The sequence below is a fragment of the Acinonyx jubatus genome, chromosome A3 (assembly GCF_027475565.1).
Source record: "Acinonyx jubatus isolate Ajub_Pintada_27869175 chromosome A3, VMU_Ajub_asm_v1.0, whole genome shotgun sequence".
Lineage (NCBI taxonomy): Eukaryota > Metazoa > Chordata > Mammalia > Carnivora > Felidae > Acinonyx > Acinonyx jubatus.
In genome coordinates this window covers 129488136-129515727 of record NC_069388.1, presented here as the reverse complement: position 1 = coordinate 129515727, position 27592 = coordinate 129488136, and the positions used below count along the sequence as shown (strand labels likewise).

At 51.2% G+C, this 27592-nt stretch overlaps 1 protein-coding gene across 14 annotated transcripts in view; it reads left to right on the top strand.

The window, feature by feature from the left end:
* Positions 1–27592, top strand: part of GREB1 (growth regulating estrogen receptor binding 1) — a 143731-nt gene that overhangs the window by 57595 nt on the left and 58544 nt on the right. For 12 of the 14 annotated variants that reach the window (XM_027077919.2, XM_027077916.2, XM_027077920.2 and 9 more), the window contains exons 2-5: positions 9990–10170; positions 15707–15826; positions 18527–18703; positions 26322–26504. In XM_027077919.2, coding sequence (XP_026933720.1) covers positions 10014–10170; positions 15707–15826; positions 18527–18703; positions 26322–26504 — 637 coding nt within the window. In that variant the 5' untranslated portion in view covers positions 9990–10013. Of the gene's footprint in view, positions 1–8253; positions 9109–9989; positions 10171–15706; positions 15827–18526; positions 18704–26321; positions 26505–27592 lie in introns of those variants that run through there. The other 2 variants (XM_053201233.1, XM_053201235.1) reach the window with 2 other exon arrangements.

The window sequence follows — 27592 nt, the reverse complement described above, 5'->3', positions numbered from 1 at the left end:
GCTAGAAATATGTCTTTTTTAAATGGGGCTTTTCATTCACTGAGGCTTTATTTTCTTGTTCTGGAAGCCCTCCCCACCCCTCCTCCCCCCCCTTTGGTCAAGCACCTTTATGAAAGAGCCCAAGGCAGTTTTTTTTTCTTAAGCAAAAGTTTCAGCGGGTCTAGACAAGTGAATGGCATGAAAAAACCCCCACCAACTTAAAAAAACAACACTCTCTCTTCTGAAGTCACCGGCTTCATTTGAAAGCAAAGATTGTCCTACTTCGGGCCATCGTTGGACATTCTAAAATCGTCCAAAATGTAGGACCTGGGACAAGTCACTTAATCTCCCCCCGCCCCGTCTCAGTTTCCTAAAGTAAAAAGAGAGTCATGCCGTGTGCCTTTTAGAGCCGTGATGAAAGTGAGGTAAAAACCGAGAAAAGGGGCTACACAAAGTGGCCCTAATAAATGATAGCCACTGTTTCGATTTTTCCTATGTTCCTGGGGCTTACGTTGCTAAAGGAAATAATAAGGACATGAAACCAACAAAGGCTTTAGATCTCAGACCCCGTGTCCTCATCTGCAAAATGAAGATCGTGCTTTTGTCACAGAGGTGTTAGCACACAGCAGCTACTAAACAAGTACTGCTTTTGTTTTTCCGTTCAAACTTGCGTCTCTCTCCACGTATGTATTTATTGATTTATATGTCGCATACACAGACCGCGGCGTATGGTATATGTTATTTGCGTTCCAAAACATAGACTGGAAAATAAAAGGATGAGATGGACTAGATGAAAACAGAAGTTATTTTTTTTTTTAAATAGATGAAATTTATTGTCAAATTGGTTTCCATACAACACCCAGTGCTCTTCCCAAAAGATGCCCTCCTCAGTACCCATCACCCACCCTCCCCGCCCTCCCACCCCCCATCAGTCCTCAGTTTGTTCTCATTTTTTTTTTTCAACGTTTATTTATTTATTTTTGGGGGGACAGAGAGAGACAGAGCATGAACGGGGGAGGGGCGGAGAGAGGGGGAGACGCAGAATGGGAAGCAGGCTCCAGGCTCCGAGCCGTCCGCCCAGAGCCCGACGCGGGGCTCGAACTCCCGGACCGCGAGATCGTGACCGGAGCCGAAGTCGGCCGCCTCACCGACTGCGCCACCCAGGCGCCCCTGTTCTCATTTTTTGAAAACAGAAGTTTTGATGTTTTCTGTTTTTGTCCCCATTGTGGATATGACGGTGTGATGTAGGCGTACTGTGATGGGGACCTTGCACTGTCGTGTGGTTCTGGGAGTAGAGGCAGAACCTTCTATGAGTAGCTGCAGGGTGTTAAGGGCTCCCAGAGGAGCCCAGGGGGCAGCCCGGATTCCCACGTGTCTGCAGTGCTCAGTCCCGCGAGGCTGACTTCCTGGCTTTGTCCTTGAGAAGTTTACGGGAATGCCATGGCTTTCTGTGAAGTCGGGAAGTGCCTTGCCACTACTAGAGAAGGTTCTAGAAGAGCACAGTAAGGCAGACTTATAACCCTTAAACCGAGGGTGTCTGCGATGTCCTTCCTGTTCTGCTAACTGGAACTTCTTCACACCGCTCTGCCTGGAAGATGTTCTTTGGGGACGGGCTTTCAAGGCCACACGAGGTAGTAGCTGTGTGTCCTGAGATACCTCTCCCAACCTTTCGGAGCTTCAGTTTCTTCGTCTGCAAAATAGCGATGAAGTAGGGCCAGAACTAATTGCCAGATAGGATAGTTGCTGGGATGAGACGAGACGACCTTGAGGAAATGCTTGGCAGCTTGGCCTTCCGCTGCTCTTGGCCCGTCGTCCATCACGATCTTCAGTGGCCATTCTGCTGAGATTCCGCGTGACGTCTGCTGTGCATTTTTGTGCTTGCATTTTAGTTTTTAACATAGCCTTCAGTTTTTAATAAGTGTGAATATGAACACAGTGTAAAAAGTCATTATGGGGGCGCCTGGGAGGCTCAGTGGGTTAAGTGCCCGAGACTTCGACTCAGGTCATGGTCTCACAGTTCGTGGGTTCGAGCCCCACATCGGGCTCTGTGCTGACAGCTCGGAGCCTGGAGCTGCTTCGGATTCTGTGTCTGTCTCTCTGTCTGCCCCTCCACTTCTCATGCTCTGTCTCAGTCTCTCTCTCAAAAATAAATAAAACATTTAAAAAACAAGTCATTATTATAACCTTTAAAATGAAAAACACCTATTCCCATTCCAGGTCCTGCTACCTAGAGACAACTGTCTTAACTTTTTAGTTTTTTTTTTTTTAATTGTTTTCTGGAATTTACTGCATAATTTACAAATAGTAACTTGTGCTGCAGTTAATTTCCAGACCATCTTTTCATTTCACTTTCATTTCACTCCACTCCACTCCATTCCATTCCATTCCATTCCATTCCATTCCATTCCATTCCATTCCATTCCATTCCATTCCAACTGTGGCCTTCTCAGGCCTCCTTCCTTCTGTCCTGAAAATGTACCCTCGCATGCACGCTCCACTTCCCTTTACCCATCCTTCCAAAATCATTCTATCACAAACTTGGAATCTGTACTCAGCATAGACTTATAGCTACAATTAACTTAAATTTCTAATTCCTGTGCAATATCTTATTTTTCGTGCAGCCACTAATTGTCTCAATTTTTGTTTACTTGAATTTTTGTAGACCTATCAATAATTCATCCTGATCTGATAGAACTACTTTTCAAAATTTTTTTAAAGTTTATTTATTTTGGGGGATGTGGAGGGGCAGAGAGAGTGGAGAGAGAGAATCCCAAGCAGGCTCTACACTGTTAGCATAGAGCCCGATGTGGGGCTTGAATTACTGAACCTTGAGATCATGACCTGAGCCAAAATAAAGAGTCGGACGCTTAACTGACTGAACCACCCAGGTGCCCCTCTGATAGAACTTCTAAAGCTCTTTTCAACATAGTTCAACACATCAGATAATCAGATCTGTTTCATTGATTTTGTCTCGGAGATGTCCTTTTCCAAGCTGTTGTCCTTATCACCTTGGGAACTCCTTTTCTCTCCTTGTGCTGGACCCTCTGCCCTGGGTCTCATGTCTTCACATTGGTCAATATTTTCTATTCCCCAGTAGCTTCTGGAGAAAGAATAGTTGGGAGATAGGGTTTTTTGTTTGTTTTTGTTTTGTTTTGAGATCTTGAATTTCTGAAAATAGTTTTAGTCTACTCGTACTTTGGGTTGTTATTTTAGTTGGGTATAGAATTCTAGATAGCACACCATTTTCCCTCAGAATTTTTAAGGGCATTATTTCATTGTTTCCCAATTATCACTGTTGAGAAATCCAAAGTCATTCTGATTATTTTCAATGTGGAATGTGCCATTTAATTTCTTTCTGGATCTTTCTTTGGGATCCTCTCTTGATCCTCGGTGTTCTGAAATTTCATGATGATGCTCCTTTTTCATTTATTATGGCGAGCCCTTGGGATTTTTAAATCCAGAAACTTAAATTCTTCGCTTCTGGGAATTTTTTTTTAGATTATTTCTTTGGGAATGTTATTCCCTCCTTTTTCCTTGTTCTCTTTTCCTGGAACTCCTATTAGACCATGGATTTATTCTCTAATCTTCTTATCTTTGTGTCTTTATCTTCAATTCTGTCTTCTAGCCCTCCCAGTAAAGTTTCTATTACCATTTAAATGGTTTATAAGAGTTCATTTTGGGTTTCTGCATTCTTACATTTTCTTTTCTAAAGATTGCATTTCTTTAGAGCAGTTTTAGGTTCTCAGCAAAATTGAGAGGAAAGTACTAAGTGTTCCCATACACTCCCTGCCCTGACACATTCTTTGTTGACTAGTACAGCATTCTGTTCTTGTTTTGTGGATACAGTGTTCCTCCGAGGATAGGAATTTGTGGTGGGTGTTATCCTTTGCATTTTTTGTGTGCTGTCTTTTATTTGTGCGTTTCTTTTGGTCTTGACCTTTTATGTTGAAGGAGTTTCTCGAAAGCCTCTGTGATGCTGATGGTCTTTGGATGTCTGCTCGTAGTTAAGGATCAGGTACAGGAGGTTGTGTGAAAGTTGCCATACACAGGAGGTAGCTGGGGTGGGGGGGGTGCTCCCTTGTGGGACATGATTGGATGTGGATCTGTGGCATCGGGGGTACCCCCAGTTTGCAGTGTCTGTCCATCCTTAAGCCCGAGTGTCAGCATTTTGGGGGAACCAAATAGGGAGAAGGAATGAGAGGGGAGGGCACCGTAGACTGAACCCGTTCCTGTTTTCAGTCCCGCACACCAGTTGTCAGCTGTATCCTGGAGAATCTCTGTGATTTTTTTTTTTCCTTGAGTTAACCTCCAGGGTCTGGTGGAGACAGGGAAGAGGCTGCTGAGGGAGGGGAGGGGGGAGGAGAGTGGGGAGGGATTCTCCTCCCCCCGGCCCCCTCCCCCAGCCAGGTCTTCAGCCCCACTTCTCACTGCGTTGCCTCCAATTCCTAAGCGTCTTCTGGCTTCTGCTGTGGTTTGAATTGGTGTGCTTCCCAGAGGATGCCTTGGTTCTTCCTTTGTTTCCAAGTCTGTCTCCACTTCCGCTTTGCATCTTCTAAACTGCGTGGCGGCACATTTTGTCTGCTGTCACTGGCTCTCCTTGCTCTGCGCGCGTGTGTGTGTGTGTGTGTGTGTGTGTGTGTGTAGTATGTTTCTGGATTCCTCGCCTACTCCTAGTGAAGTTTGGGAGGAAGTAGAGATGATGTGTGTATTCTATCTGTGCCCTTTCGCCGAAGCCGCCTCTCTCTCTGTCTTCGCCTGCGATCACCCTTGATCTTCCTTGATGGCTCTGCCCCATGCTTGTTCTCACTGAACTTCAACCCAAGCTAGAGCTTGCTGCTCTAACCGGATGCTCTCAACGACACCGCTTGGTTTACAGGTGTCAGGAGAGGAGAATGCCTTGGGATGGGTGTCTCAGCCATTGAGAACGTGCCCAGATAGCCGGCCTTGGTGACTCCGGACTCACTGGAGATCAGTCGGCTTCATTCATCTGGTCAAGTTCGTAGGTGCTCCTGGGGTCTGATGAGCCAGTGGACGTGCAGGACTAGTTCTGGCACTGGAACTGACGTAGAAGTGACTCTGTTTGAGGCTGACTCGGTGACATCGGGCCCACCAGCCATCCAGCGGCGTTCCTTGGGTACAGAGTTTTCAACTGCTTGTGGTTTAGTCTTAAAAACAAGCAGATGCGCAAGGCCTCCAGCTGTATCCCAAACATCCCTCTGTCTGATTGGCCGGCCTAAAACGCCACGCTCGTCACCATAAATCCCTAGCTCTGAGGTTTCAGGGACTTACCTACGAAAACGATGTCTGATTTTCACCCTCAGTTTTGATTTTCCTCTCGCACGGTGCCGTCTTGTGAGCCATTTACTACTTGTAAGATCAACTCCTTTTCCGAGAGCCTGTCTGTCTTCATCGGGCTTTCCTTTCCGTGTACCCTCTTGTCCCCGTCTTAAACTATCTTGCCAAATCCATCCCACCAAAATACCCTCCTCTTCCTTTTTGAGTACCGGCCCCTTGGCCCAAGTTCTCACTGATTCCCTCCTAACGCCTCACGCGTTCTTTGTCACTTGTCATTTCCGATCTGAAATTCTTCCCGGGTGAATATTCAGATTGAGCCAGAAACGAATGCTCGCGCACTGCCTGCCAGGTGCTGTGCTAGGCACTGTCCACGTATTCTGCCTCTCTTACTCTCCAAAATGACCGGCCGGTCAGTGCTTCAGAGTGCCCATTTTACAGATGAGAACATCGAGGCCCAGTGAGTCAAACAAACACTTTGCTCGGGTCACGCATGCGCTGCCCATTCTGCCGCAGCCAGGCTCCTTTGCGTTATGGTAAAGGCCGTGCTTCAGGTTCTGGGGTTTGAGGAGCGTCGTGCACCCGCATCGGGAGGAAGTGGGCCAGGCCTTGGAATGCAGGCAGTGGAGGGTGATGTTTCCAGGGTGTGGAAGAAATCCCTGCAGCTCGTGGCCCGGGGTAGCTGTAGCAGGACCTGCACGGGGAGGGAGCAGGGAGAGACCACAGCCCCGGGGCCCTTTACCCTGTCGCCTGGGGTGGGGGGAGATCTCAGCTTTTGTGTTTGACCCTGAGCCAAACTGGGGCTCTCCAGTCCCCCCACGAGGGGGCCGGATTCTAACACTTCTAACAGGCCAGAGAGCTCCAGCTGTGTCCCCACCTCAGCCTGCTGTGTCCTCCCCTCCCAAAGCCTCTCACCTGGCAGGTGGTTTTGTCTGTGAGCTGGAGCTTCGCCCTGGGGAGTTCCCACCCCGTCCAACGGTGGTCCCCCGGCCACTGACGAAAGGGCCACACGATTTTCCTTCCATTCTCCGGGCTCCTTCTCCATCCTCATTTGCTGGCGTTTCCTTCCTAGGATTTCAAATGCATCATCCCACAGGGCGCGGGGTACACTTCCTCTCCATTTGCTTCTAGACATTAAAGCTTCGATGTTGCGTAGGGCGGTAAAAGTTTCCATTTTTCTGAGTGTGAAAACTTTTCTGTGCCGCTGTTCCTGGTTCATTTTGTGTTTCTCCCCCTCCCTCCTCCGTTTCCCTGCCTGCTCCTTCTCCCCCACCCCACCCCACCCCAATTCTCTTCTTTTCTTTGAACAAGAGTTCCTTCAGGTGAGTATCCTCTCCAAGACTTGAATTTGCCATCTTTATTTAGAATGGGCTTCATACTATCCCTCCCCTGGCCACCGAACGTGCCTTGTACTCAGTAGCAGGACAGTGAGTGTTCCTTTCCCTCCTCCTCGTGGCTCCGTCCACGTTAGGCATTGATCTGTGATAACCGGTGGAATCCTCTGGGCTCGGAGTGCCTGTCCCCTGTCAGGTGAGCAGAAAGGGGCCTTGGGAGGGTGCTGGGGTCTGGACGCCTCCATCGTGTTCTTTGGATCATCGAGCATGGTTCTGTAGAGACGCCATGTAAAAAGGGATGGGCTCAAATCTCCTTTCTGTGTGCCTTAAGCTCTTCAGACAAAGATCTATAGAAACGGGTATTTGTGATGTTATTCACGGGCAGCAGCTTTAAATTTTTTTTTTTCAACGTTTATTTATTTTTGGGACAGAGAGAGACAGAGCATGAACGGGGGAGGGGCAGAGAGAGAGGGAGACACAGAATCGGAAACAGGCTCCAGGCTCCGAGCCATCAGCCCAGAGCCTGACGCGGGGCTCGAACTCACGGACCGCGAGATCGTGACCTGGCTGAAGTCGGACGCTTAACCGACTGCGCCACCCAGGCGCCCCTCACGGGCAGCAGCTTTAAACAGACCGCCCCGATTCGAAAATAACGCAAGCGTCCCCCGAATGTGGCCAGTAACCCCTCCTTTGTGTATCGAGGTGTGCGTCGGGTCAAGGAAGAAGGCAGACACGAGGACCCTGGAGCCCCTTCCCACCCAGGCGAGTGGGCTCTTCAGGGGCTCTGGCAGCTGACCTCTTTCTCTCTCTGGAGTGCCTTCTCTGTGTCCGGGGCTAATTCCTGACGCAGTCCTTCCGATGCCTCATTGCCCCAGGCTGGAAGCAGGGGCTGACCAGGGGGCCCTGTGGTTAGGGATTATTGCTAGAAGCAGGAAACGTTTAATGGTTTTTATGTACTTTTAGTTGGAAGAGGAAAGGCTGGGCCTTCCTTGCAAGAGAGGCAGAAAATCAGTGTGAGTGTTTGACCCATTTTGTCTTCAGGAGGGAAACCAGAGCCCTCAGAGGGGCACCAGCGGCCCCATCTTGAGATGACTTCGCCGCCCAAACGAGGGAGCATTTCTTACTCGTCTTGAGTCAGAGTGATTGATGTGTGCGGTCGTGCCTGGCTTGTGAGGCTGGTCTCACAACTAGGGTTGCATCCCTGTGACGAAGCAGGAGCTACCGTCCTGTGGTCGTGTTGACGCTATTTTTGGGGCTGTTTTTTAAGTCAGACGCTGCTTTGAAAATCAACAGCATAGTAGATAAGAAATACATAAGGATAGAGAAGAACTGGGTAATCTATCTCCTTTCCTCCCTTAGAGAGTTTATACATCTCTCTTCTCATAGTCGTAGGCTATTTGTAAAAATCCATCGGGTATCCATTAAAAAGAAACCTGTAGGGGCACCTGGGGGGGGGGCTCAGTTGGTTGAGGCGTCTGACTTCGGCTCAGGTCATGATCTCACAGTTCGTGGGTTCGAGCCCCGCGTCGGGCTCTGTGCTGACAGCTCGGAGCCCGGAGCCTGCTTCCGATTCTGTGTCTCCCTCTCTCTCTGCCCCTCCCCCGCTCATGCTCTGTCTCTCTCTGTCTCAAAAATCAACAAACATTAAAAAAAAGAAACCTGTGACATTTTGAAAGCAGAGTTTCTAAAGGCCACAGTCATGATTACAACCCAATAAAAATTACAAATAGTATAAGGCTGACCACCCCCAATCGTGACTATTTAGAAATTAAACATACATTCCTAGATAATTAATTACCTGATCAAGGAGGGAATCAAAAGGGAGATTGCAAGGTGTCTAAAAAATGAAAAGGAGAACACTTTATACCAAGCCCTACGAAGCCATAGCAAAAGAGGTGTCCAGAGGAAAATATGTAGCCCGAAATGGTTTCAGTATTAAAGGAGGTGGAAAATAAAGACGATAACAAAGTGATCATTTTAAGCAGTTTGGAAACAGTACAACAGAGCAAGCCAAGAGGAAACAGAAACCTAAATTTAATGCCATAGAAAATGAACGGCAGCATGAGGAAGGAATATGAATTTAAATGCTGGTCTTGGGAAGCACTAAATAAACACAGAGGCTTACCACGTATGATCCGAGAGAGGTGTCTGAGCAAATGTCCGCACCTTCACGGAACGGAATATGAGGTAGCCATGACCTTTATTTTCAGAGCATTTGTAAGAGCATCGAATAAAATGCTTATGTCAAGGGAAAAATGCAGAATCAAAAATGTCGTCATTGAATATGTCAATGCCATCTCCCCTCTCCCTCTTACCCCCCACTCGTGAAGAAAATGAAGTCCGGAAAGAGTACGTCATCCTAGCACAGTGGGAACGAGGTGTCGAACACGCGAGAACCTTGGGAGCATTGCGCTAACTGGAAGAAGCCGGTCCCCAAAGACTTAGACCAGAGGGTTCCATTGTTGCGAAACTTGCACAGTCAGCAAATCTGCAAAGTCGGAAAGTAAATTAGTGGCTGGGGGGGGGAGGGGTGGGGATTGAGGAGTAACAGCTAAAGGGTATGAGGTTTCTTTTGGGGGCGATGAAAATGTTCTACAGTTGATCGTGCGATGTTTGCACCACACTGACTAGATGTACACTTTAAGTGGGTGAATGGCATGGCATGTGAATACTAGCTTACGCTGCCAAAAAAAAAAAAAAAAAATCACGGTGGTCATCTTGGGGAATGGGAAAAGCAGTGATTTTCCTATGGTTTTTCCACCCTCTTCTGTAATTTCCAGGTTTCCCAGATTTAAGTCTGCATTACTTGGGTAATGGAAGTATTGATAAACTACAAAAACACTTTAAAGGGAGAATGTTAACAATTGGCCTTTTAGCAAAAAAGGGCAATGCTGGGAAAGCTGCTAGCCCGCCCTCCGAGAAGGTGAGGGGAGGTCTTGGAATCCTCAGATCTGGAGACTAGTTGCCACGGGTCATGGAATTGCCAGCTGCCGTCCCATGCGTTAAGTGGTGCAGGGCTGTTCTTCTGGAAGTCAAGGAAAATAAACCATCGTTTGTCTGAGCTCTCTTGGTGGGGGTGGGGGGGGGGGCAGGATCACCTCTCAGGGAAAAGCCGGGGGTCTGGGAAGCCAGGGATGACGAAGAGCCAATTTCTAGTAAAATATCCTAAGAGGTGTCAGACTCTGCTATCTGAGCGCTAAATTAGAGAAAGCTGTTGCTTATCCAACTTCCTGTAAACGCCCGGCCGTAGCTGCGGCTGAGAGCCGCCCTCTCCTCTTTGCTGAGCGGGGGATCCACGGCCCCTTCAAGCGGTCGACCTCTGCCTTTGGGCTTCGTGCACAGGGTCAGTCTCTTTAACTGACACTGAGATGCCCTTTTAAACAGCAGCCTCCGTCGTCCTCTCTAAAGATGGGAAACTCGTACGCCGGCCAGCTGAAGACGACGCGGTTCGAAGAGGTCTTGCACAACTCCATCGAGGCTTCGCTGCGGTCCAACAGCCTGGTGCCCAGGCCCGTCTTCTCCCAGTTGTATCTAGAAGCCGAACAGCAGCTCTCCACGCTAGAAGGTAGGAGATGCCCTCGCGTCTGTCCTGTGTGGTGTGCAGCTTCTGTTGCAACAGAGCTGGAAACGCTTTCCTCCCCTGTGTGCAAAATGTTGAGTCTGGCGGAAAAGAACTAGCAGAAAAAGTTGCGCATACACTTGGACGTGGCTGGACACAAACAAACCAACCAAACCATGATAAAGTTTCAGCCGTAAAGTTACAAGGAATCAAATTATTCACTGGCTAAGGGGAGGGAGGAAGAGGGGCGGGGAGGAGTATCCTGGAGCGGTTGTTACTTAGGCTCTCATCAGAAAGTGTCAGTGAGAAATTTTAACATGCTTTGGCCCTCAGTGGTCTTTTTTTTCTCTCTGCCTCGGGACTCACGGCCGTATCTTTGCAAACTAGTCTGGGTAGTTTTTGTGATGGCAGATGCCAGAGCCCTCTAGAAACTTTGAAAAGCCAGGAAAACACACCCTGATGAATGGAACGTGTGCCAGAAATAAATGCATAAATCATACTCAGGCATGGGGACAACTTTAGGGTTTACTTATTTATCCGGAGAATAAAATGGTTCTGTTTCTCAATCTTTGATTTGTATCTTTAATAGCCATGTACTTGCATGGCAGAAGCAACCCCACGGCAATCCATAGGGTGAGACCCTTACTCTTACGGAAGTCCTTTTGGTCAGTTCATGCCTTCTGCTTGAAGACTCAACTTAGATACCGAAGGGGAAAAGGACTGTTGTTTACAACAAAAATGAGTCAATTAAGAAAGCACGCAGCCCGCCAGGTCCCCTGGATTGGGGTGGTCACGACGTGTGTGGGTCAGTGTCAGTGTGTGTGTGCATGCATGTGTGTGTGTGTGTGTGTGTGTGTTGACAGGGTGTGGGGATGGCAGACCAGGAGGGTTGCACGTGAGGGGAAAATGAGGCCCAGAGTTGCTTGTGTAGTGCTTGATACTTCTTATTCTGGCCGGGAGGCGCTCCCTGGGTCAATCTTTGAAACATCTTACAACATTAACCTTGCAAATAGCAACAGTAAGGACCTGAGAGAGGGTCTGGGAGAAACTGGGCTGGGCTCAAAAGCACCAACTAGGGAAACGGCGAATTGTCTGGGTGTGCATGTCCTCCTGGAGGGGAGGCGTGGCTGCAACACGGTGGGGAGATGAGAACTCACTGGAGGGTCCCGGCTGTGTTTTTGGCCGGCTCAAAGACTTCCGTGAGGCATACACACGTTCAACGGTCATCCTTAACGGCCTTCCGTATCGAAAGGCTGCGTTGCTAATGATAAATTGACGATGGTCACGACAACTTAGTTTGCCTGGCATCCTGAAATCTACAAAGCGCGTTCACCTCCACCGTCTAATGTGATTAAATCCCACGGTTTGGGAAGATGGGCGCTGGGGTTGCCTGCAGTGTTGAAGGAGAGCCCGAGTCTCACAGTTGAACCCTTAACTCTGGCAGCTCTTTGAAGAGGGGGCAGATAGGGGGTTAAGTAGACGGGGAGGGGGGGTGGAGATGCTCACCTGGGGAGAGACAGGAGGTTCCCCAGGCAGCTTTTCCTTATGCCCCAGATCTCCATGGACTACCTGGGAGGCTGCATCTCGGACATTCTGACTTCTTAGGATGTCCTCCCCTGCTGATAGGGCACTGGGCATGGGACACTTTGCAGAGACAGCTTTGAGCCTTATGCTCCTCCCGGCCTCCCGTGTTGAGGGCTGGGGGCCGGCTGTAGTGGGCTTGCTTGTTCAGCCCAAATGTTGGATGAAAACCAGAGCAGACCCTCCAGCTTTCCCTGTTTGTCCCACAAACAGAATAGAGAAATCCTCCCTAGGTGCAGGGGCCTGGGAGTGGGGGGGGGGGGGTGGAGGGGGCGGGGGAGCTGGTGAGAAGGGGAGGACACTCTTTTTAGTTTGCTGGGTGTCACAATAAACTGAGCACACAGCTCCGCCCCTGGTTTCTGCATCATAAAACCTGGCGTAGACGGCCTGTGCTGGCGACACCTTGTTTTATAGTCTGTGTGTCTGTCTCTCCCCCTGGGTCTCTTATTACTGTCCTTCCTCAGACAATTACATTAAAGATGGTTTTTATGACCAGGGTGCCGGTATACTAAACAGCCCTCGATCTGTTAACGTTTTCTGTATTTGTGAAGGTGATGCAGCAGGGGCCTTTGTGACTTTGTTCCCGGCGTAGAGGTCTTACCACTTCCTCCCAGGGGAAAACCCTTTTATTACGTGTTATTTGCTGTTTTTAGAGAGAGAGCAAACAGAACAGATACCAGCATTTTGAGGTAAGTATTAATTTGTTAAACAAGATGCAGGTAATTCTTGGGATCCCACCCACTCAAAATGTCCTACGGCTTCTTGCCACAGAAAGATGCAATGAGGTAGGAACATTACAGTGAATAACAACCCCCATGCTCTGCAGAGTGAAGGTAGTGCAGTCGCATTTCTGGATTCCAGTGTTTCTAGCGTGAAGGTCCTAAGGTCCCCATCCTGTTGGTTTTGTCTGTCTGAGGCCGTGTGAATGCCCTCCTCCCTCCCTCCTCCTGCCGGGAGACCTTGGCCAGCAGTCTGGTCTGGTCTGCTCCCGGCTACAAGCTTCCTCGCCCTCGCTGCTGCCCAACTGATCCCATCAAAGGCCCTGGGATGTCTGCTATAGACCTTTGACCCTTGAGGGCAGCTTTCTTATCTGCTGGATTTTGAGCTCTTTCTTTGACTCTCGGAGGCTTAAGATGCCCTTCTTTCATTCTTTCTGAGAGTCTGAATTCCTGTTCTTTTTGGCTTAGCAGAATAATGTGCACACAGACATTCCTGGGTGCCCGAGCGCTCCAGTGGCTCCGACTTTCTCGCCCCTTTTCACTCGCTTGGTTGGTGTCTTGGCCGTCCCCTCCGGGAGCCCCCCCCCCCCGACTTCCCGGGGGGTACTGGCTCAAAGAGCAGATGTGATTGTGCAGGAGAGCCTTCTGTGACTCCCTCTCCTCTGGTGGTTACAGGACAGTCCCAGCCCCCACGGGGTCCTGTGCTGCATTGCGGGCGCCTGTGGTCTGGGTGGGACTCTGTCCCTCCTGCTAAAGCCACTCCAGACCTGCATTTAATGGCAGGAAGGAAGCATCTGAAGGAGGCTCCGGAGTTTATCCCCACCCCCCTTGTGCTCTTCCTGGGTAATCTTTTTACAGTCTTCCTGCTGCCTCTGTGTACTCCAGGCCCAGAAAGACAGAGACCCCAGGAATCTTCACTTCCTGCTCTGACCTACCCAAGGTCACGGGCCCAGGCTGGCTTACGGTGTTCACTTTCTTCCGCCTCTTGTCCCACGGGCGCCTTTTAAAATGGTGGCCACCATGAAGATATGTTCCCAGTACCCTGTGCTGATTTCAATCACATCAGGAATATTCTGTGCAACTCTGAGGGCTGCGTTTCCCCCCTGCATAGACTACAACAGCTCAAAGTGCCCTTATGTAAACACCTCCTTTTAAAGATGCGGGATCTGGGGGCTCCTGGGTGGCTCAGGTGGTTGAGCATCAGGCCCTCGATTTCAGCTCAGGTCATCATCTCAAGGTTTATGGGTTCGAGCCCTGTGTCGGGTGCCACACTGCCCCTCTCACTCTGCTCCTCCCCTGCTCACTCTCGCTTTCTCTCTCTTTCTTTCAAAAATAAATATTAGAAAAAAATAGAAAAGTTGCAGGATCTTTTTATTTTTTATTATTTTTTTTTAACATTTATTTTTGAGACAGAGAGAGACAGAGCATGAACGGGGGAGGGGCAGAGAGAGAGGGAGACACAGAATCGGAAGCAGGCTCCAGGCTCTGAGCCGTCAGCCCAGAGCCTGACGCGGGGCTCGAACTCAGGGACCGCGAGATCGTGACCTGAGCCGAAGTCGGACGCTTAACCGACTGAGCCACCCAGGTGCCCTGAAAAGTTGCAGGATCTAATGCACAGAGAGGTTAAGTCACTTTCCTGTGGCCACACAGACCATGGAAGGCCCAAGTACTAGAACTTGGATCCGCAGTTCCCAGCTCTGCCTCTCTCCACGGCACATGACTTCGTCATTAAACTAGAACCACCGGGTGGATGGAGGGTGTGAGAGCCAAGGAAGAGGAGGTTGGAGAAATGGAGAAAACAGGAGACAGAGAAATAGAAAAGAAGAAACAATGGTCTCCCAGCCCGGCCTATTTAAGAATGCTGGGAGTGACCCTGTCCCACGAAGACATGTTCGTGCTGTTTGTTAAATGACATTTAAACGTGGACAAGTTGAGAAAGATTTTTAACCCCAAATTTCTGTTAAAAAAGTCAGGACTATTCTTGCGTAGCCTTGGAAATTCACGAACATGACCCCCGCTTCTCTAGCCAAGCTGGGTAAAGACGGCGTGCTCGCATCGGCTGGACAGGTGTTTTCTGGGTGCTTCTCTGCATGAGCATTTTACGGGGTGCCCGGAGTACCGAGACGGAGAAGGGCAAGGACCCCACAATCTAGGAGCTGAGAGTCTGGGGAATGACAATAAGCTGTTCCATTGCCCAGGTAGAGTGCCCATGGTGAGATTCCCATGGCCCATTGCTGGCTCTCCTGGCCAGTTTCGTGTTTTCTGTGACTCCTAAAATGCTATTTCACTTGGAAAAAAAAAAAAACAACTGGGACGCCTGGGTGGCTCAGTCGGTTAAGCGGCCGACTTCGGCTCAGGTCACGATCTCGCGGTCCGTGAGTTCGAGCCCCGCGTCGGGCTCTGTGCTGACAGCTCGGAGCCTGGAGCCTGTTTCAGATTCCTGTGTCTCCCTCTCTCTGACCCTCCCCTGTTCATGCTCTGTCTCTCCCTGTCTCAAAAACAAATAAAACGTTAAAAAAAAAATAAAAGAAGAAAACAACAACAAAAAAAGAAACTTTCCTGAAGTCATAACCTGCCTGGCCCTGTTCTGGAATGGTGCATTGCGTGTATGTGACAAATTTGGGTGCGTGTTTTCAGAAATGCCTCTGCGTCCCCTTTTCCCTTGGGGATGAATAAAAAGGTACCGTTCGTATTGTGTAGAGGCGATTCATGCCACGGTTTCTGTTCTTAACTAACCGGTGCAGTCAGTTGCTAGAACATCGGTGCGGGCAGCAGACACAGCTGGGAACGGGCCAGCTGTGCTGCTTATCGGGTCTCTGAAGTGTGGCAGGCCGATCACTGGGCCTCTCTAGGCCTCAGTGTGCCCACCTGCAAAATGGTCTAGATCTTAATCTGTGGTACCTCCCACAGAAATATTTTTGGAGTGCCTACCAGGTACCAGGCTTCGTGCACCTTTCTTCTCCACCAGTTACCGCGTGTTGACCCCTGTGCGTGTGCAGACAGGCGCAGCTCTCGTGGATGGGGAGACAGGTGAACCCGGATTCGAGGTCGCGAGGCCAGGCTTGGAGCCTGAGTCTGTGACCTGGGGAGAGTCCCCTGACCTCAGCTGGCCCCTCCAGCAAAGACGGGGGATGACACCCGACCTTGGGGTGTGTCTGTCGGGACGGGCTGGCTGTTCGGTGGCCGAGACTTGCGGACTAGCTGCTTCTGCCTGACGCCTCGCTCCCCTTTGCCCCTTCTAGGTGGAGGCCGAGGGGACAATGAGGATGAGGAAGAAGAGGGGGAAGGGGCGCTGGAGCCCAGCGGTCCCCCGAATCCCTACCAGATGCACCCTCCGCCGGAAGGCTGCTGCACCACAGACGGTGAGCCCGCAGAGTGCGTGACCCTGGCCCCTGGCAGGTGACGGTGGGCGTACCCTCCCCCACCCAGCAGCGTTGGCTGCACCTCACCGTGGCCGTCAGGCTCTCACCCCTCAGCGCTCTCTGGACGCCTCAACTTCACCAACGGGTTTGGGTCCAACAGTTCATTTTGCTACGTTGGCTGTTTGAAAACTAGAACGTGCCTCTCAATTCGGGTCGGCTGGCGCTGCACGTTTAGCTCAGACCAATACGCGGGAACCATCTTTCTCCTTTATCGCACTTTATGGTTGAAAAAGACAGACCTGTGGTCTCTCAGGAACCCCGTAGGGTCGGTGACTCGCTCCCGTCGCGCTGTTGAGGGACCGAGGCACAGGGATGCCAGATGCTTCATCTGGTCGTAAGAGCTCGCGCTCTGCATGCGGAGACACTGGGAGCAAACCCCTGGCTCTCCCACTCCCTAGCCCAACAGCCTGTCTGAGTGGCGTATGTTCATCTGTCACCACACCAGGCGAATGGTTTAGTGAGTGAATTAATTATACTGCCCCTCCCAACTCTGGAAGTTTGGAGATAAAAGATACTCTCGGATATTGGAGCTAGTTAGGTAAGCAGACCCTTCGTCCGTGACGTGGGAAGTGCTAGCAGGGTGGGGTGGGCGACCAGGGGTGCCTGGGAGCCCACGAAAGGTTGCTGACACAGGTCGAGAGTTTAGGGAAGGCTTCCTGGAGGAGGTGGCCCATCGTCTGGGGTTTGGAGGATTGGCAGGAGTCTGTGAGAGGGTTGGGGGAAGCTGGGACATTCCAGACAGAAGAACGGCATGGGCAGAGGCTCAGAATGGGGAGCGTGGAGCCCATGTGGGGAGCCGCCAGCAGTTTAGGTGGGAGTCTGAGGTGTGGCTGGGCAGGGCTCAGTGCGGGGATCATGTGGGGTGTAGAGGCCCCGTGTGTGGGGCTGGACGTGACCTTGTGCAGGATGGCGGCGGGGGAGGCAGGCAGCCCTCGCTGGGGCTGCTGCTCTGGGGTGAGGGACACCAGCACAGTGGCCCTTCATGAGGGGGCCTTGTCATGTCCACCTAATGAAACAAAACAGCGAGCTCTCCAGTGGTCATCACGGTGATTTTCAAAGAATTTCCAAGTAAACGCAGTAATGGTGTCCATAGCCCATCTTCCTCCAGTTCTTCATTTAAAAAATATTTTTTTTTATTGTTTATTCACTTTGGAGAGAGAGAGAGAGAGAGAGCGCATGGGGGAGGGGCAGAGAGAGAGGGAGACACAGAATCCGAAGCAGGCTCCAGGCTCCGAGCTGCCAGCACGGAGCCTGACGCGGGGCTTGAGCTCACAGACCGCGAGATCATGACCTGAGCCGAAGTCAGACGCTCAACCGACTGAGCACCCCCAGGCACCCCTCCTTCAGCTCTTCAGAAGGCTGGGCCCAGGCCGCGTAGGTGGAAGGGCTGCTTCCCTAAGACGATGGAGGGGAGCCACCCCGAGCTGGGTCGGACCTGCCTCCACCCTGGCCTTCCTCTCTGTGGCTCTGAGCAAATCACATAACCTCTTTGGAGCCTCAATTTCCGTGTCTTCAGACTGGCAGCTGGAACACTTCCCCACAGGTGATCAAGTGACAGCTTTGCAGAGCTTGGCCTGGCCCACCGTGGGCACTGGCTCTGTGCCTTCTGGCCTCCCCACCCCTCAGGGCCCCTTTGTGGCCCTCCCACCGGGGGCACGGTGTTGTCGATGGCAAAGCCAGGTGTGTGCGGGAGGAGTCCATTGACGGTACTGTAGGGTTTTGCAGGGGGAGCCTTGGGACCATCAGGCCATGTTAGCTGTCACCGCCTCCGTCGGTAACTAAGGATGGAACGGACACAGGATGGGGCTGGATGTGCCCAAAGACCTTGGGAAGGGCCTGTCCAAATAAGTCTCAGCTGTTTCTCTCTATTTCCAGATGCCTTGGGACATGTATTTCTTAAATTTTTTAAAAAAGTTTTTAGGAATTTACTTTGAGAGAGCAAGTGTGGGCGGGAGAGACGCAGAGAGAAAGAGAGAGAATCCCAAGTAGGCTCCGCACTGTCAGTGTAGAGCCTGATGCGGGGCTCGAACTCATGAACTGTGAAATCATGACCTGAGCCGAAATCGAGAGTCGGACGCTTAACTGACTGAGCCACCCAGGCGCCCCTGGACACTTATTTTTTGAATGGGAAATCTACTTAAAAGCTCTAAGATACAGAATGTCCAAAAGGGTATGGAGTGAAGGCCTCCTTGATGGTCAGTGTCCTTGTGTCCCATCCCCAGAGATGGCCAGTGTTACCAGGCTCTTGCTCCCTATTTGTGACATTTGTCTTTTCCTCATACGTGTGAGGAACACCGGGCGTAAAGAATATCAAATTGCTCACAATCTCTTATGGATTTATCTCGTGTACATTCTAATTGACCATCGCGTGCCTACACTTTTTCCTGGTGAGTTTCATCTGTACGTCAACGTGTATCATATGGTGACACCATCGTCATAAAAATAATTAGCGTGTGGTGAGTGGCCTCAGTAAGTAGGGTCCTAATCTTACCTCTTAGAACTAGTTTGAAAGTCAGCCACATCCAGAGGTGAGCTTTGTTCCCGACAAGACCTGGAACGCTGTCCTCCCTTTGCCCACGCGGAGCCCGGGTCTGGGGAGGCCCCTGGGCAGCGTGTGTGAGTCTCGTCCGTTCCTCCCAGGGTTCTGCCAGGCGGGGAAGGACCTGCGTCTCGTCTCCATTTCCAGTGAGCCCATAGACGTCCCTGCAGGCTTTCTCCTCGTGGGGGCCAAGTCCCCCAGCCTGCCAGACCATCTCCTGGTGTGTGCTGTGGACAAAAGGTTCTTGCCGGATGACAATGGGCACAACGCTCTTCTTGGTAAGTCCTTTCTTTGCCCTTTGCTGTGGCTCCATCCGCATGGGGGACAGGGACAAGAGAGGCCATGGGGGGTGGGGGACAGGCCGCCTTTGGGGGCTCTTGATCAGTGCATCCTACCGCCCTGTTTGTTTTTCAGTAGGCTCTTTCCGTGTGAAGTGGAACGTAAATGAGATTTATCCTGAGATGTGGCTGACCTCCTATAGAAAGCCCATCATTTAGTACTGTCTTGTGCGTATGTTCATCAAGCCTTTTCTAAGCGCCTGCCTGTGTCAAGAATAGGATACGGGCCTTGTGCTCGATGCTTTCAGAGGGCATCAGACCTGAGGCGGTGGGAGAACAGGGCTGAGTATGTGTCCCCGCTTGCAGAACATTCATAGCCTTCTCCAGAAGGTGGGGAGCGATTCCTCCACGTGCCCTGGCCCCTTCACCTGGTCCGGTGTCTCCCGTGGAGGAGCATCAGGCAGGCAGAAGGGCTGGTAATGATCTGGTCCAGACGTAGCGTCAGGAAGAGTCTTCGCGCTGTAGAACACTTAAATTTCATGCTCGATACACCCCCCCCCCCCAAAAGCTGCGTAGGTAAATGCACGCCAGTGGGTATTTATTGAGCACATTTTAGGACTGAGGCACTATGCAAAGGACCCGAGAGGGGAGGAGGGGAAGAGGGGAGAGCAAGGATTGACCCGCAGAAGACGAATAGTTCCTGCCACGAGGAGACAGTGACTGTGGGTAAATGTTGAACCAAGGCAGGTGAATGTGGGCTGGACAGACAGACACAGCTCTGGGATGGTGACCAGAGAGAGAGAGAGAGAAGGTTCTGGCCAACTCCGTCTCTCTAGGCGGGAGGGGCTTATTATAACTAGTTCTCCAGAACAAGAGTAATCCCGGGAAATTCACTCTACCAAAGGAGCTCACGGAGTCCTTCCGTCTCGGATTTAATTTGCTCATCGAGGCCACTCAGGATGAAACGTGCTGGTAAGACTGTGCCAGTGACTTGGCCAGCGTTTGATCTGGCGGCAGCCGCGGCTTGGGCTGAATTCCACCACTTAGTGACTGTAAAGGAATTGCGAGGGCAGTAAATCAAGGAGGTTCTGTGTCTTGAAACGTGGGGACAAGAATCTTTGAGTTCATTCACCGCCAGCCCCTAACAGCTTTGGCTCCTCAGGTGGCGAGTGCAGAGGAAGTGGGGGCTTTGTTAATTGCTCGCCAAAAAGCCATCGGAGGTGGGTTACGAGGGCCGGTCGGTAATAACCGACGCTTTCTTCTTTTAAAATAACTTTATGCTCTCAGCTTGCACACTTAACACTGTGTAGGTTTCCTGCAATTAACCCTGATGGCTGCGCGGGACAAGGTGGGCCTACAGCCCTCCGGGGGCCTGGGCTCCGCGCTTTTTAGTGACCTATAAAACGGAAGCTGTGGAATATCTTGGGGGAAGCAATGGCTTTAGCTCCTAATTTATAACCGCCCCCCCCCTCCAATTTATAACGAAAGGAATCTTGTTTTAGTGACTTGGGATCAACAGAGGGATTTTGTCTGAGAAGCTGAAAGATGAAAATCTAGATGTGTGTTTCCATTTTTTGGCGACGGGAATTCCTCTCGATTGGCTGATCACTGAGGCAGGAGACGACCTCCAGCTAGAATGTCCTTTTCTATCGGGGTGTAAATGAGTCCTGTGTTCACGCAGCATTTGTGGAATGTGTACCCCGTGTCGAAGGTGGACCTTCAGTTCAGCCCAGGGCCCCAGAGTCAAGTCCAACCTGGTCCTTCGCTGGGAGCTTGCCAGCTGGTGGGAAAGCTCGGCCAGATGGGGACTTTCTAACACATCTCTGGGTGGCACGTGAGAGCTGAGGGTTAAAGTGCCGAGGGGGTACAGAAGGGCACACGGAGCCCAGTGATGGGAACAGTGTCTCAGGGTGTGGTGTGTGAGCTGGGCCCTGAAAAACCAGTGGCATTTTGCAAGTCAGAGAACAATAGCACCTACACGCTAATGGCAGCCACTTTACTAAGCACTTACCGCATTCTAGAAACTGTTCTAAATAGGTTATCAGTGTACCGGTGGGTACGTTATTATCTAGCATTTGTGTATGAGGTAGCAAAGGCACAGAGAGGTTAACTGACTTGCTCAGGGTCGTAAATGGCAGGTCCTGAATTTGAGCCCAGGTGCTCTGGCCCTGGCCCTCCTACTCCGGGGAACGGGTGCCCTCAGGAAGAGGGGGAACCGTGTGCGTGAAGGAACATGGTGTGCTGGAATGAAGGAGCGGAGGCTGGGAGTGGGGGCTGCTTGGGCCCCGCCTGGGCAAGGCTGCCATTCCTGGGAAGTCATTTTTCAAATAATAGTATAATGCGTCTGTCTTGTGTCTTTAACAATTACTAACACACGGCCAGTCTTGTTTCACCCACGACTCCTTCTCGAACTTCTGGATTGTTGGGGAAGCAAACCCCAGACGTGTCGTTTCACCTGTAAACGTTTCCGTGTGTATCTCTAAACAATAAGGGCTCTTTGTTAGAGTTCCTATACCATCATCGTATCTACAAAATTTAACAGTAATGCCATAATATTACCCAATAGCCAGTGTGTTCAAATTTTGTCTTACAGTTTTGGTTTTGTTTTGATGGATGTTTTGTTTGAATCAACATCCAACCAAGATTGTCCCAAAGCATTTGGCTGGCCTGTCGCTAATTCTGTCTTCACGCATAGGTCCCTCCTTCCTAGTTGTCCCTTACAGTTTTTATTTTTGGACATGTTCAAAGAAGGTGATTTCTGTGTTTGTTTGTTTGTTTATGTTGATTTATCTTTGAGAAAGAGCGAGAGAGAGAGACACAGAATCCGAAGCAGGTTCCAGGCTCCGAGCTGTCAGCACAGAGCCCAACACGGGGCTCGAACTCACAGCGAGATCATGACCTGAGCCAAAGTTGGACGCCTAACCGACTGAGCCGCCCCTGCTTGCTGTGTTGTTAACTTGCCGTGTAGAACGATCTCTTAGAGGTCACATGAGTAACTGATTTCTGCCCCCGTCTTCCACAGCGACAATTAGGCGCAGGGAAAGTGGCCGTGAGCCTCTTGCAGGATTCTGGGGGTCTTGTTGGTTATGTGGCAAGAATGCACCACCAGCCAGCCTTGAGGTTGGTCCCATCTTCCTGTGCCCATCACCCCCATCCCGTTTCTGTCTCATCTGAAGCCTGACACGGCTCTTAAGGCTTTCCCTGTGCCTCTGGCTGCTGCCTGGTACACTCTGGCCTGTGTCCCCCTTCCCGGGCACATGCAGGAGAATTGCAAAGGGAGGTACGCTTTGGAGTCCTCCAGAGGCCCACCTTCAGAGACGCGAGGAGAAAGTAGATCCCTTGTGAGCTTTGGTCGGAACGCGGCCAGAATACCGAGGCTGGGGGCCACGGACGTGTTTTTTCCTCGTTCGCCGTTAGGCTCTATTTACCTCCACAACGAGGATCGTGGCAGAAACAACAGCAGTCAAATACAAAGTGGAAAAGGAGAAAGTTGCCCATCACCCCCAAGTGAACCTCCATTGTACTTTGCCCATTTTCTTCTCCGTGCACCATCCAGGTGGGGCACTTGAAATGGTTTTCACAGCTTGTATTTCACAAGCGTGGACACAAGGCTCGGTTTTGGTTTTTCCGCTTCACTTGCTGCAATACCCAAGGACGATGCTCCTTTTATCGTCGCCGTTCGCTTTCAGGGCACAGGAGGGCAGGGCCTGCCTGTGATGACTCCACCCTTAAAAGGAGCACGGAGCCCCTCTCAAGGTCTGACCTCGGCTTCAGGGTCCAGTTTAAGCCCTGCCTCGCCAGGAGGTCTTTCCATGGAAGGGGGAGCACGTGTGGGCACCAGTTCGGGGTGTGCGTGTGCGACACCACCCGGGGTGCCAAACGCGGCTTGGCCGGGCCTGAGGGGAAACTCGATAGTGCCGCCCCCGTGTGGTCAAGAAAGACTCGTTTTTCTGGAATAGTTCCTGGGGGGTGGTAACCTCGAAGGAACCGTTTCTCTGCACTCTGGATATTTATGCTGGAGAGTTTGAGGATTCAGGACAGGCTTTCTAGGCCTGTCTTCTAAAGAGAGTATCATCCTGGGGCTCCCGGGTGGCTCAGTCGGTTGAGCGTCTGACTTCGGCTCAGGTCACGATCTCGCGGTCTGTGGGTTCGAGCCCCGCGTCGGGCTCTGTGCTGACGGCTCGGAGCCTGGAGCCTGCTTCGGATTCTGTGTCTCCCTCTCTCTCTCTGCCCCCCTCCCCCCCCGCCCCATCTCACACTCTGTCTCTCTCTCCTTCAAAAATAAATAAACATAAAAAAGAAAAAAATTAAAGAGAGTATCGTCCTGGTCCCGGTCCTGATTATCTCCCTGGTCCTGAGGCAGATTTCCAAAGAGAACGGCTCATTTTATTCTTCCTCGTGAAATTTTTTTACTGCCGTTGAGACGACTTCTGGGAAAATTAGAATCGCCTCACCTGTTCAGCTAGGGGTGGCTTCAACCATTTCCCCTGTCTCCAGGGACCAGTTGGTCAGCCGTCCTGTGGTCCCGAGTCACGTCTTAGAAGAGCAGTCCGTATTTGCTGCAGCTTGCAGCTGGCTCCCCAAATACTTACCAGGCAGACCCAGGCCTTCCACCTTCGGAACCGCGAGAAGGCCTTCCTGATGGCCCGTGGTCCCATCCCTCCATCTGAAAGGGTGCAGTGGTCCCACCGCCCACATTTGTCACGGATCAAAGGCCCGTGTTCCATGTAGCTGTCTCTGGATGGCAGCAGGGCCCCGGCAGGGTGCTTTTCCGCACACCTTGGTCTTGTAGTTCTGTTTCTCGTTCATCCATCTTTTCGAAATTTTTTTTTTTAACCTTTATTTATTTTTGAGACAGAGAGAGACAGAGCATGAACGGGGGAGGGGCAGAGAGAGAGGGAGACACAGAGTCGGAAGCAGGCTCCAGGCTCTGAGCGGTCAGCCCAGAGCCCGACGCGGGGCTCGAACCCACGGACCGCGAGACCGTGACCTGAGCTGAAGTCGGACGCTTAACCGACTGAGCCACCCGGGTGCCCCACATCCATCTTTTCAGCACTTGGGGTCAGAATCCCTTCCAGAGAGCTTGGAAGGTTTCTCAGGGCCTTGTTTTTTTGTTTTTGTTTTTTTTCTTCCCATTTCATTATTTACTTATTTATCTTTTACGTCCAAGTTAGTTAGCATATCGTGCAATAGTGATTTCAGGAGTAGGTTCCAGTGATTCATCCCTGATGTGTACCCAGCGCTCCTCCCTTAATGCCCCTTGCCCATTCACCCCATCCCCCCCCCCCACAACTTGTGCAGCCACCCTCAGTTTGTTCTTTGTGTTTTCAAGAGTCCCCCTCCTTGTTTTTAGAATCTTTTTCCATCCGTTTTGTATCTTACATTGCACATATGGGTGAAGTCATATGATCTTTGCGTTTCTCTAATTTCGCTGAGCATAATCCCCTCTAGTTCCATCCAGTATTCTTAAATGGCAGCTGAGCTGCGTTTGTCTTCAGAGATCCAGGTTGGAGACAAAGGAAGAAATAAAAACATTAGATTGTTATTTCAAAGGAGGTGCAGAAATCCTGATATGTTCACGTTGATAGTCAGCCTGTTTCGCCTCTCCTTCCCTTCTGATATCTACCGTCTATGACGTGCTGGACGCTGGTCTGTGCACAGACACTTAACATGTACAGACACAACGCACCCCTACGTGCAGTCACCCCATGACACTGGTCCTTTAGAGCGAGGGAATAGCTATGGGGAAAAAGATGCGAATTTCAATGACTAAACACTGAAAAAGAGGTTACGGTGGTTCTCTGTTCAATATGAAGAGCTGTAGGGGAGAACAGGGAGCTTCAGCCCTTCGGGTCAAGGGAAGCCCCGAAGAAGTGGACGTTTGAGTCGGGCATTTGAGTGGCAGGGACACATGCAACACGCAGGTGGGACTCAAGGGAGGAAGAGTGTGAGCCTGGAGGCATGAGGGCGGTGGGAGCGGGCGGGCGGGTCCGTTCGGGGATTCAGCACAGCAGAGCGAGGAACCGGGGCGAAGGCTGGAGCTATGGGGGTTGGGTAGCATTTGGGGTGGCCTTGAATGCCATGCTTGTGTCTCCACCCCATTCGCCTGCTGGGCTGGAGTGCCACACCGTCTACCTCCACCAGGGAATATTCCGTGACCTCTCCGGTCCTCAGCCCTCCCCAAAGAAGGATTCGTGTCCCAAGGGGCCGGGTGTTGTGTCAGTTAAGCTGAGTGAGTGACCTTGTCTAGAGGACGGTAAAAGGGCCAGCATCTCGCTGGCTCTCTGTGCGTGTTAGTTCCTTTCCTGTCCCTTTAAGAACAAGGAAGTAGCACAGTGCTTGGCATCTCTTCGATACTTTGTTTGCTCTGGTGCAGAGAGAACAGGATTCTGGAAGTTTAAACTAAACCTGTCCCTGTCCTGTGGCTAGACCAAGAGATCTGTCCCTATTTCTAAGGCCTTTTACGGAGTATTAAATGTGCTTAAAATAGATCAGAAAATCCAGTGAGTGTCTGTACTGTAGGTGCCTTATTTCTCTGTGGAGATGTTTTGAACCTTCACGAACACGTTGCTTTGAACATTAGCCAGAGGCCTCAGGAATACCCTGTTTGAAAGCAGGGCTCACACACCGAGCCACGTGGCCCTCATGGGCTAAGTCAAAGTGACCTTTGGAAACTTGTCGGCCAGAGAATATGATGAAACAGATCAGTCTCCGCTTTAGGGTCTTTCCTGCCAAAGGGCCTTGTACCATAGAAACCAGACGCCCCAGTGGGCAAAGCAAGGTCCCCAGGAAGGTCTTCCTGAGATGGTGGGTGTAGACCAGAGCAGCTAGGCCAATCGTCACATTTGTCCCATGTTACAACCCGCGGTTGCACTGAGTGTGGTTTGAATGGACTTTATAGCTTGTAAAGGTCTCTTTATCCCTATTCGCTGGATTTTAGTGGTTCATAAGAGGTCATTTTGTCATCGGGCGACCCTTCTGGAGCCTCACAGCTGGTGGGAACCCCTGTCCGTCCCCACAAAGGCCCATTCCGGCCTCGGCTGCAGGATGCCAATGTTGTGACAGCCACACTGGGGCAGCGGGTCTCTGTTCCGCTGGTTGCCAAACCCTTCCAGCCCCACCCCGTGGAGCTCTCTTTGTTTCTTGCAGCGACTCATGGGATCAGGATGGAGTTTGGGGCTCCTGGGAGGTCCTCAGTGCGTCTAGCGTCAGTGGTCTGATGGCTTTGAGATTCTGTGACCGGTCAGCACTGAAGGAGATGGGCGTGTACCACTTCCTGCAGGCACTTGATCAGTGTAGATGGTTGAATGCGATAGTCTCATCTTGTAATGTTTGCTGTGTGTATAGGCTTTAAAATCTGTCCCCCCCCCCCCGGCAAGTTCAGTTCTTCCAAGCTTCAGGGCCTCCTCCATGACTAAGTCTTCTTGGGCCTCCTTCTGTTCAAGTCAAGGTCATCTCGACCCTTGGACCAACATAAGGTGCTAGGGACCCTTGCCCCGTGGAATTTTCGGGTTCGTGGCACAGGATGGGAGTATTTAGAATTTCCACAAAGTCTGCGTTATTTAACGAGTATGTTGGAGGTAAGTTGGAGACCTTCGTGGTGGTTTCCCTCCCCCAGGTTTCTCTGGGAATTGCGTTGGCTGTGGAAAGAAAGGCTTCTGCTACTTCACAGAATTCTCTAATCACATAAATCTCAAGTTGACCACTCAGCCCAAGAAGCAGAAACACTTGAAGTATTACCTGGTCCGCAACGCACAAGGGACTCTAACCAAAGGACCTCTCATCTGTTGGAAAGGCTCAGGTGAGCAGTTCGGCTTTGAGCAGGGTTGGGTGGGTGAACGGGGGCCCTCCAAGAGGGCCCAGGTGCCTGTCAGCCGGACTTCGAGGAGCGCCCAGGCTCCATGGGCACAATTGCAGGCAGAAGGTCAGCCCCGTGAAATCAAAGCGCTGCTTTGCATTATGGGTAAACATTTGTAGTGCCAGCCTAATTGTGTGGGACGTTTAAAAGTTTGCAGGGGGCTACACCATCCTGTGTCTTCTTGTGGTAAGCGTTTGGGACAGAGGTTCTCAACCCGGGGTGATTCTGTCCCCCATCGTGACTGGAGAGCGCTACTGCCATCTGGTGGATGGAGGCCAGAGATGCTGCTAAACATCCGGCAGCACACAGGATAGCCCTTTCTGCCCACCCCCCGCCCCCCCTGCCCCGTACCCCAACCCACAAAGAACGATCAAGCCTAAATAATCAGCGGTGCCGAGGTTGAGAAACTCTGATTTAGAGAAATAATGGCTTGGATGATACCCGTCCTCTCTCCGCCCCGAACCCTGTGAAGGCCAGCGTCGTAGAAGTCACTGGGCTTCCCTCCTCCCTCCTGTCTCCCGGATCACCCATGGCTAAGTCAACTATGGAGAGAAGAGGGTGGGGGGCAGTGGATTTTCAGAGGCCCAGCCTTGGATGGCCCCTGAGAGGCCCCCACTCAGCCAGCTGTGCAGGGACATGTCCTAGGAGGGGTCTCCACAAGAACCTTGTCTGGGTTGGTTCATCTCTGGTCACCTGGCCTCTCCTGGCCAGCCTCCGTGAATAGAAGGAAGGGACTTCAGGAAGGGCTGGCTCGGGGCCTTCCTCCCCCACCCCTACTCCTTTTCTTACTTGACTCAGTAAACATTTCTTGAGCTCCTGGTACCAAGAATTAGTAGTACAAAGTGGTGCTTCTGCTGTGGGACCCAGGAAGAGTCTTTGATCACGTGCTGTGACCAAGCACCTCACAGGCTAGATGCAACTCCTGGGAGGGAATCTTTCTAGCAGAGGGTGGCTTTCAGGACAGGGGGCTCTCAGCTCTTTCTCTGCCTCTGAGTAATAATCTGTTCTTTCCTTGGGCTTGAAGGGCAGCG